At 50.4% G+C, this 10,964-nt stretch overlaps 1 protein-coding gene across 1 annotated transcript; it reads left to right on the plus strand.

Annotated features, from left to right (window-relative positions):
* The first annotated feature begins 28 nt into the window (after window positions 1-28).
* On the plus strand, window positions 29-7,079 carry LOC140207662 (prostate-associated microseminoprotein-like). Its single transcript, XM_072276219.1, has 3 exons — window positions 29-167; window positions 689-797; window positions 6,664-7,079. The coding sequence occupies exons 1-3, from the start codon at window positions 29-31 to the stop codon at window positions 6,833-6,835; spliced, it is 420 nt and encodes a 139-aa protein (XP_072132320.1). The 3' UTR covers window positions 6,836-7,079.
* The last annotated feature ends 3,885 nt before the right edge of the window (window positions 7,080-10,964 follow it).

The following is a 10,964-nucleotide window of genomic DNA, read 5'->3' on the forward strand; positions in this document are numbered from 1 at the left end:
CAGGGTCGCGGCGGGGAGAGGGGTATATATGAAATGGGACCTCCGGAGCCCACGGGAGTTATCCACACGGAGCGAGATGAGGACTATGGGACCCTCGCTGTGCCTAATGTTCTTTCTGCTCCCGGCATCCGCAAGCGGAGTTGGAGAGTGTTTCTTCAACGCAAAAGGTGCGGTTGTCTCCCACGGAGGCGGGTAGAAAGCTTTGCCCCCTTTCTGGGGCACTCAGAAAGAATCACCACACCTCTCCGTCTACAAGGCTGAGCTCTCCCCATTCCATGGTGACACTTTCCGGAGACTCGGAACAGAAACTCGAGAGCCGGCTAGATTCCGAGCCGAGCCGAGCCAAGAGCGAGGGATGGAGTTACAGAGCTGGCGGCGAAGCAGCCTAGGACAGAGATAGGAGGGGTCGGAGGGAATTACAGAGATAGATAAGGGTGCAGGGGTTTCAGAGACAGGGAGGGGTGTTGGGGCCGGAGTGGTTACAGAGTCAGGGAATGGGTGTAGGGGCAGGAGGGGGAAGCGGAGTCGAGGAGGGATGGTTACAGAGACAGAGAGAGGTGTAGAGGCTGGAGGGGTATTGTGGGAGCAAACACCAATGTCTGGAGTTAATTCGCACCGTCCCTGCGGGCTCAGACGCCGGTATACCCCGCCCCACCTTCACACGCGCTGATGCAGTTTCTCTCCGCAGCCACCTGCGAGCATGGGGGTGTCAAGCTGGAGATCGGGGACACTTGGGTGAACGATCAATGTTACCAGTGCGTCTGCCTCGACCCCTTCGGCATCGGTTGCTGTGACAAGTGAGTGTACCGCCGGTAACCGGGCCGGTCCCTACCCCAAGCTGAGCAGGTCGTTTTGGTTTAGTTAAACATAAAGAGCGATTAAAGATCGAAAAATTCGGTGAAATGTGTCGTTAGCGTCAACGACCAACATAGTCCGAGGTCATAGTCCCTTCTCGCAATTCCTCCGTCTCCACCGCATCTGCTCCCAGGATGAGACTTTTCATTCCAGGACGAGGGAGATGTCCTCCTTTTTTAAAGAAAGGGGCTTCCCTTCCTCCACCATCAACTCTGCTCTCAAACGCATCTCCCCCATTTCACGCACATCTGCTCTCACTCCATCCTCCCGCCACCCCACTAGGAATAGGGTTCCCCTGGCCCTCACCTACCACCCCACCAGCCTCCGGGTCCAACATATCATGCTCCGTAACTTCCGCCACCTCCAACGGGATCCCACCACTAAGCACATTTTTCCCTCCCCCGCTTTCCGCAGGGATCGCTCCCTACGCGACTCCCTTGTCCATTCATCCCCCCCCCCCATCCCTCCCTATTGATCTCCCTCCTGGCACTTATCCTTGTAAGCGGAACAAGTGCTACACATGCCCTTACACTTCCTCCCTCACCACCATTCAGGGCCCCAGACTGTCCTTCCAGGTGAGGCAACACTTCACTTGTGAGTCGGCTGGGGTGATATACTGTGTCCGGTGCTCCCAATGTGGCCTTCTATATATAGGCGAGACCCGACGCAGACCGGGGGATCGTTTTGCTGAACACCTACGCTCTGTCCGCCAGAGAAAGCAGGATCTCCCAGTGGCCACACATTTTAATTCCACATCCCATTCCCATTCTGATATGTCTATCCACGGCCTCCTCTACTGTAAAGATGAAGCCACACTCAGGTTGGAGGAACAACACCTTATATTCCGTCTGGGTAGCCTCCAACCTGATGGCATGAACATTGACTTCTCAAACTTCCGCTAATGCCCCACATCCCCCTCTTACGCCATCCGTTATTTATTTATTTATATACACACATTCTTTTTCTCTCTCTCTCCTTTTTCTCCCTCTGTCCCTCTCACTATACCCCTTGCCCATCCTCTGGGCTTCCCCCCCTCCCCCTATCTTTCTCCCCGGGCCTCCCGTCCCATGATCCTGTCATATCCCCTTTGCCAATCACCTGTCCAGCTCTTGGCTCCATCCCTCCTCCTCCTGTCTTCTATCATTTTGAATCTCCCCCTCCCCCTCCTACTTTCAAATCTCTTACTCACTCTTCCTTCAGTTAGTCCTGACGAAGGGTCTCGGCCCGAAACGTCGACTGTTCCTCTTCCTAGAGATGCTGCCTGGCCTGCTGCGTTCACCAGCAACTTTGATGTGTGTTGCTTGATAGTCCGAGGTGTGTTGGGGGCAGCCCGCAAGCAAGTGTCGTCATGCTCCCAGTGCCAATATAGTGCTCACAACTTGCCAACCCTACCCCGTAAGTCTTAGGGATAAGAGAGGAAAGCGGAGGGCCACACGGTAGTGAGGAAAAGAGACTGGCGTACAGCTGCCGTTGTAGAGAGTTGCGTTAACCACTACGCTACCGCACCGCCCTATTGTAATCCCAATTCCTTATTGGATGTATTTCATGTTTTGGCTTCAACATTTGAGTTTCTATGGGAGCGAGTTCCGTGGTTCGTCACTTGCAGGGAGAACACATTTTGAACTGTTCTGGAAGATTGTGCCTACATTAGGGTTGGTGGAGTTGTCAGTTTCCAAAATAAATATCGTCTCACCCACCTGATTCTCAGTCGAATCCAACCTGAGAGAGTCGGTATCCATCCTTTTGACATTGAATTTCTGCAAACGCCGCAGGATTCAGAAATTGACCCAGTGCCCAGATCAAATGAAGAATACAGGGAGAGAAAGTTCTGGGGCAAGAATAGGCGATCAAGTTGATGGGGTTGTTAAGAAGGCGTATGGTGTGTTGGCCTTCATTATTCGGGATTGAGTTCAAAAGCCACAAGGTAATGCTGCATCTCTGTAAAACCCTGCTCAGACCATACTTGGCAGTATTTTATTCAGTTCTGGTCATCCCACTATAGGAAGGATGTGGGAGCTCAGAGAGGGTGCAGAGGAGATTTACCAGGATGTTGACTGGATTAGAGAGCATGTCTTGTGAGGGCTTGGGCAAACTAGGGTTTTTCTCTTTGGAACAAAGGAGGATGAGAGGAGATGTGATAGAGGTGTACAAGATGGTGGATAGAGGCAAGGAGAGGGTGGACTGCCAGAGACTTTTTCCCAGGGCAGAAATAACTAATCCAAGAGGGCAAAACTTTAAAGTGATTGCATGAAAGGGGGATTCCAGGGGTGTTTATTTTAACACCGAGTGATGGGTGCATGGAATGCACTGCCAGGGATGGTGGTAGAGGCAGATATATTAAGGACATTTAAGATACTCTGAGGCACATGGATGGAAGAAAAATTGAGGGTTACATAAGGAGGATTAGTTTCATTTTAGAGTAGGTTCAAAGGTTGGCCAACATAGTGGGATGACGAGCCTGTACTGTTCTATAGCTTTATTTGTATCTGCCTTTACTGCCACCCCTGTCGGCATGTTCCACACACCTTCCACTGTGTACCGGCCATCTCCCACGCCTTCCCTCCCACCACCACTGGTGTATACACATCACCCTGGTCAGACCACGGCTCACACCCTCCACATGCTGCAGGCTGGCTGGGTGCTCACATGTTGACGTTGTGTTTGAGCGTCTCCAGCTGCTGTTGCTCGGGTGCGGTGATCATCTCTTCTATCTCCTGCAGCTGCACCTCCTCTGCCCCCGTCGCCTGCATCGACGCCATGATGGCCTCGATTCGCTGGGATTTCTCCAGCAGCCGCCTGGAAGAGGAGATTAAGATCATTGACCTGGTGCACACAGATGTTTGAGATGATAAGGGGCATAGATCAAGTGGATAGGCAGACTTTTTCTCAGGGTGGAAATGTCTGACTCAATGGGCATAACTTTTAAGGCGATTGGAGGAAAGTACAGGAGGGATGTCAGAGTGGCGAGTCTGTAGAACACCCTGTCAGAGGCGATGGTGGCAGATACATTAGGGGCAGATACTCAGAGGCACCTGGATGACAGAAAAATGGAAGGCTATGTAGGAGAGGAGGGTTAGATTGATCTTAGAGTAGGTTAAAAGGTCAGCACAACATGGCCTGTATTGTGCTGTAATATTCTATGTTCAACATCACAGAGGTCATTCCACACCACCCTGAACCAGGTTCTAGTCTGGAACAATCTTTGCGCTCAATACCAATGTGAGCTTTGTATGTATGTGTATGCCACTGTTGAGTCTATCCATTTTCACCTGAACAACACTGCCCGATACCACCCACGCAGGGATCTTTTAACTATTGCAACACTCTTCTAGCCAGCTAGCCTTGTTCGTTCTTCCAAATTTCTGCTGCCCCTTAGCCTAACTTTCATTCCCTCTGTTTCTTCCTGGTGGAACAACATCTAAAATTTAAATTCCTTGCGTTTTTATCCAATCTCTTCTAATCTTTGTGCTCCTCTAATTTTTCACCTTCCCAGATCTCCACGCTTACTGCCTGCAACCTAATTTCTACAATTCCCTCCCAAAATATGTCTGATTCTCCTATCCCACTTGTTCCTCAAGTCTTCCATCTTTAGGCTTCGGCAGTAGGTTACAATGGACAGGATTCAGAGCTGGGCTGAGAAGTGGCAGATGGAGTTCAACCTGGAAAAGTGTGAGGTGATTCACTTTGAAAGGTCAAATTTGAAGGCAGATTGTAGGGTTAGTGGCAGAATTCTTTGCAAGGTGAGGTTAGAGAAGGATTTTGGAGTCTATGTCCATAAATCTGTCAGTTGCTCTGCAGGTTCATAGGATTGTTAAGAAGCCAAATGGTGTAATGTCCTTCATTAGCCAGGGGACTGAGTTCAAGATCCACAAGGTAATGCTGGAGCTCTATAAAACTCGGCCTGGTTAGAGGGTACGAGCTGGAAAAATTCTCTTTATTGGGTGTGTGTGTGTGGGGGGGTGGGTGTCGGGGTAGAGATACCTCATCACTTGGCGAATGGACCACTTCTTTGCATAAATCCAAAGTTTGAGTACCGCAGCGTCAGCAGACACGCAGAAGACACGTCCGTGCGTGACGTGCACATCCGTGAAAAACCCTACACTTTCTATTCGTGATGTCACTTAATCCTCTGTCGTTCCAGCCTACCCGTGACGTCGCCCAATTCCGAGGCGTTCCAGCAGAACTGTGATGTCACCCAGTCCCGTAGCGTTCTACCCTGTCCATGACGTCACCCAATCCTCAGCAGTCCAGCCTACCCGTGATGATACCCAATCCCGCTCCAGCCTACCTGTGATATCACCCAATACCATGATGCATTTGCCTACATGTGATATCGCACAATCCGGTGGTGCTCCAATTTACCTGTGGTGTTACCCAATCCCGTGGCGCTCCAGACGACGTGTGATGTTACCTAACCCGTGATGTTCCAGTCGTCCTGTGACATCACCCAAACCCGTGGCGCTCCAGCCTACCTGTGACACTCACAACACGTTGGAGGAACTCAGCAGGTCCGGCAGCATCCGTGGAAAAGATCGGTCGACCGATCTTTTCCACGGATGCTGCCCGACCTGCTGAGTTCCTCCAGCGTGTTGTGAGTGTTGTTTTGATCCCAGCATCTGCAGATTATTTTGAGCCTACCTGTGACATCACCCAAACCCGTGGCGCTCCAGCCTACCTGTGATATCACGCAATCCCATGTCGTTCCGGTCTCTCCCCGTCCCTGAAACAGTGCCTCACCAACTAACCTGATAAAAGATGCTTTTCTCTGTTAAGTAAAACTCCTCCTTTTCTTTCACGTCCAGCCACGCGTTCACAGGGAGAACATACAAACTCCTCGCAGGCAGTAGAGGGAATCGAACACGGATCGTTGTCGTTGTAAAGCGTTAAGCTAACTATCCCTTCCTAATTCCTTTCTTCATTAAAAATTTGGACATTCAACTCAACAGTCTGATAAGTAACGTTGTTACGTTGCCAAATTCCACAGGTTATCACCCATTTACAAGCTTAAGAAGCTGCTGGGACTTTGTTCCTTGACTGTGCAACAGGGCACAAGACACAATGTTTTAAGCTGTACCTAACCACCTTTTAACCTTTATTTACAGGTCTCCGTATTAGGGTTTTTTTTTGCCTATTTGATTTAAAATAACTTTATTAAGGATACTTCAAATTAAAATCTAACCTCTGCTGTTGCTGCCCAAACGTTATGTGACAGGACAGTGTAGAGGGAGCTTCACTCTGTGTCTGACCCCGGGAGTGTGTGATGGGACAGTGTAGGGGGAGCTTCACTCTGTGTCTGACCCCGGGAGTGTGTGATGGGACAGTGTAGGGGGAGCTTCACTCTGTGTCTGACCCCGGGAGTGTGTGATGGGACGGTGTGGAGGGAGCTTCACTCTGTGTCTGACCCCGGGAGTGTGTGATGGGACAGTGTAGAGGGAGTTTCACTCTGTTTCTGACCCCGGGAGTATGTGATGGGACAGTGTAGAGGGAGCTTCACTCTGTGTCTGACCCCGGGAGTGTGTGACAGGACAGTGTGGAGGGAGCTTCACTCTGTGTCTGACCCCGGAAGTGTGTGATGGGACAGTGTAGAGGGAGTTTCACTCTGTGTCTGACCCCGGGAGTGTGTGATGGGACGGTGTAGAGAGAGTTTCACTCTGTGTCTGACCCCGGGAGTGCGTGATGGGACGGTGTAGAGGGAGCTTCACTCGCTGTCTGTCCCTGGGGATCTGTGATCGGACGGAGTAGAGGAAGGGGCAGTCGGTGTGTTAGTGATCGGCACAGTATCTCACCACCACCGCCTTTCCCCTCCAGTGCCCAGCAACCGGTCGATTACCCGGATTGGTGCGAGCTTGTCCAACGGCCCGAATCCTGCGAGCTGGAACTCGTTATGAAAGCCGATCCGAGGGTACCCTGCATCGGCCAATCGACCCCTAAGCACCTCCACCTCGGCAGAGCGCGCCAGGAGAAGGGACACTGGTTCTAATCAAGATACACCCTGGCAGTTAATGCCCCACCTGTGATGTAAGTCCCACTGTATCCGTGGCACCTCCAGTGTGTCTGAGTGTTATCTTAAATCCGGCCCCTGTTAACAGAGTCAGACGCACTTTAATCGGCAGAGTGACAGGTCCGTGAGTCAAGTCTCTGTCTGTATGAAGGAGGGAGAGAGGCGCCTCGGTGAAGTCCTGAATCACTCTGCGTTTCTCTGTCCGTAAAATATTAAATAAATATCCCGCAGTTACGTGGTACGTTTGTTGTCCTTTGCTCGCGGGAGTTGGAGGGTCGGGGGTGGGGTGCGTTGGCGCAGGGCGCTTCGTTCTTTATTGAGCGGGACACCCCAACGCCCCAAGCCATAAGGGGACGTGACGTGAACGCGGAGACCCGACGTGTTTCGATGAGCAGACTACGCAGCCAATTTTTGCAGGAGGTTCCGGCTGGCGGAATGCGCATGGGCAAACCACTCGGTACGGTGCCATTGGCGCTACGGACGTGCCGGCAGAGTAGAGGGACCAGAGGAGGTTCGCGGGTATGACGCCGGGAATAAAAGGGTTAACGTATGAGGAGCATTTGGTGTCCTGTTTGGAAGAACGATGGGGTGGGTGGGGGAATAGGAGGAGGATCTCATTGGAACCTATCGAATATTGAAAGGCCTAGATAGAGTGGATATGGAGAGGATGTTTCCTACAGCGGGGGAGTCCAGATTCAGATGGAACTACCTCAGAATAGAGGGGCGTCCATTTAAAATAGAGATGACGAGGTTCTTTAGCCAGAGGGTAGTGGCTCTGTGGAATGCATTGCCACACACGGCTGTGGAGGCCAAGTCATTGGCATATTTAAGGCTCTTGATTAGTCAGGGTGTCAAAGGTCACAAGGAGAAGGCAGGAGAATGGGGTTGAGAGGATAATAAATCAGCCACGATGGAATGGCGGAGCAGACTTGCTGAGGCGAATGATCTAATTCTGCTCTTGTCTCTTATAATCACTCCACTGTACAGTACAAGGTTAACGCCGATGAAGGGTCTGGCCCGAAACGGCGACCTTTTACTTCCGTCCACAGATGCTGCCTGGCTTGCTGAGTTCCTCCAGCGTTGTGTGTGTGTGTGTTTGTGTGTGTGTGTGTGTGTGTGTGTGTGTGTGTGTGTGTGTGTGTGTGTGTGTGCACTGAAGATTTCCACCATAATCAGAATCGATTATGTATAAAATTAAGGCTAATATGATCGCACAAAATGGGCTACAGATCCCGCCTACCCCGGGAACAATTTCTCCCCTGGCCCGCCAAGAAATCTACCTTCCCCTGCCTTAACAACAGACGCACTCGAGTCGAGAATGATATTCTTTGAAGGGTCCGTTTCCTTAGCGGAGAATGCCCGTGCGTGACTTTGTTTAACACGGAGAGGCTGATACACGGGCACTTGAGGGGTCCAGGGGCTTGGAAATCAGGGCGCCTGGGGACCCTTCACGGCCGCAGCCTCCCTCCGCCTTTACTGCTCTTGCGATGCGTCAACATCTCCCGCCAGCCCCACCGCTGAGGGCCGCTTTTTACCTGGCACTCTCCCCTGACCTTACCGCCAGGGGTGACCGTACCAGGAGCGCCGGACGGCATCGCTGACACGGTGCTCCTTGATGGCCCAAGAGCAGAGGGAGAGGCACAGAAGCCGATTAAAGAGTTTCCTGAATTTTAATAAGAACTATACAGAACAAAAGGAACTTGATCATCGCTAGACCAACAGGACTGTTAACTAAAAACTCTCAGACTAAAATCTAACTGAGGCTCGGCGGCAGGGACTTAATACTAAATGAATTCCGCTCCTTCGTAGTGTCACGTACCCCGTGACGGTTAAAGAACCAGCAGAAATGGAAAACACTTCGGAGTCCAGTATTGCTATTAACTAATGGTATTTATTAGTAACTATGCAATACAGTAATATAAAATCAGATTAATCAAGCAGGTTAGAAATAATTATATATATATATATATATATATATATATATATGTGTGTGTTTAAGTATGGAAATATATGAAAAGCAAGCTTCAAGTCTAGGGGTAAATAGATAGTCTTACGATGATGAGTAAAGTTCAGTTCAGTTAGTGGTATTTAGTTGAGTAGTGATGGAGGGGGGGGGGAGATTTGAATCTTCAGGTGAGCTGACGCCGTCGATCTTCCCGTTGTCCTCCGAAATCCTCTAGATGTCACCGACTGTGACCACAACTTAGGGGACCGTTCTTCTGTGGTGGAATTATCAACCCAGGCGGGGGTTGGTCACACGAATAACTTCCCACCAGTCACTCCCTTTTCACACTGCGAGAGCCACTGATCGATCCGCCTGATTGATCTTCCAAAACCCACTTTTTCTGTGGGCACAACAAGGCTCATTCAGTGTCCAAAACCATGTGTCTGTAGGTCTAACAGTTGACCTTCCATTTATCTCACCGTGCTGACACCAGCTGTCCACCAAACAGCTCCTCCCTTCTCTCTCTGTAAGAACTTGGAAGCTGCTAATGTCCTTGCAAAAGTGTAAACAGGTTGCCGAAAAACCATAGCACCATCTCAAAGCAGTCTTCGCCTCTCTCTCTCTTTCTTTCTCTCTTCTTTTAACAAGGTGTCTGGTGTTGAACAACTCTCTCTCTCTCTCTCTCTCTCTCTTCAGAAGCACAGTTCATAGGGATAATTCAGGATCCCGCCACTGTAGCATCAATCAATAGTGTAAGCTTCTTTCCTGGAACGCGGTCAAGAGTGAACAGGGAGCGTTACCGTCTCTACAAGGCTGAAACGAAAGGAAGGAACTGAAATACCCCTAACTGGCCGGAATGTGCTTCCTCACGAGCGTGATTGCCGGGCCCTTTCAGGTGCCCAGACTCTGCGGCGGTGTCCCTAGTTGTGACACACAGGATTTCTGACACCTCGCCAAGGTGGCGTGCGTCGGAGAAACTTTAACAACACGCAAAGGTCTTGCGACCACCGCCCCTGTGAGAAACACCCACCCCTGTGTTAAACGGGCAGCGCTTTATTGGTCCACATTTCTGCACGTTTTATTTTCTGCCGTTTGATGGAAAGGTCACACAAGGGATTATTAAGCAAAATCAGAATCCAAAATTTAGGGAAAATATAGTTGCTCAAATGCAAAGAAGCGGGTCGTTCTGCGTTGGGAGGCGGCGAATCAGTTAGACGTGAGGCGTTTGATTCCGAGCTTCGGCTTAAAACAATGATTAGAAACAGAGTATAATGTGTCACATAACCAGGTTTGTTCACGACACCACGCCAGATGGCATTATTGCAGAGATACGGGGGTGGAGGGGGAGGGGGGAACAGACCCTTCGGCCTACCGTGTCTGTGCTGACCACACTACTTGCATTTATCGTACATTATGCTCTCCAGGAATGTGTGATGGGACGGTGTGGAGGAAGTTTCACTCTGTGTCTGACCCTTTTTAAATAAAATATCTTTATTACAAATTCATTGCTACAATATATACAAACAAGTGACTAGCACAATTACTTCACTACAAATAGACAATACACATTAAACCAAAATGTTTCCATCTCTGTCAATGACGGCAATTATCCCCCGCGGAGCCCAACAGTCCCGGAACGCCTCTATGGTCGCCGTGGACAGCGCGTGTTCCTTCTCAATATTTACCCGGGCACGAACATACCCCTTTAAACATTGCCAGGCAGTCTGCTCGGGGAGATCCTCCCGCCACCCGTTTCCAAGACGCACAGATGGCTGTTTTCGCCAGCCCCAGGAGCAAGTTGACAAGGACATACTCATCCCTCTGTGCCCCCCTCCTTACTGGATGACCAAATATAAATAGGGTGGGGCTAAAGTGCAACTAGAAGGCGAGAAGCAGCCCACACAGATACACAAAAAGGGATACAGCCTCACACACTCCATGTACATGTGGTACACGGTCTCCTCCAGCCCACAGAAGTGACATGCGGCTGGGAGATCCGTGTACAAACTAAAGAACTTATTACAAGGCATCACTCTATGTAGCAGCCTCCACCCCAGATCTCTCAGGTGCATGGGAAGAACTTCCTCGTAAAGTTCTCATGTGCCTCTCATGTGAGATGTGGCAGTCTTGGGGGAACGCCCCTCTCCCGCAGAGTCACATCTG

This window comes from Mobula birostris, chromosome 2 (genome assembly GCF_030028105.1).
Source record: "Mobula birostris isolate sMobBir1 chromosome 2, sMobBir1.hap1, whole genome shotgun sequence".
Classification (NCBI taxonomy): domain Eukaryota; kingdom Metazoa; phylum Chordata; class Chondrichthyes; order Myliobatiformes; family Myliobatidae; genus Mobula; species Mobula birostris.

Excerpts from the sequence above, each read along its gene's own strand:
- LOC140207662 (XM_072276219.1), top strand. The coding sequence starts at position 29 with ATGAAATGGGACCTCCGGAGCCCACGGGAGTTATCCACACGGAGCGAG. Across the intron at positions 168-688 it reads GTGTTTCTTCAACGCAAAAG|CCACCTGCGAGCATGGGGGT; the intron begins GTGCGGTTGTCT and ends TTCTCTCCGCAG. Across the intron at positions 798-6,663 it reads GGCATCGGTTGCTGTGACAA|TGCCCAGCAACCGGTCGATT; the intron begins GTGAGTGTACCG and ends TTTCCCCTCCAG.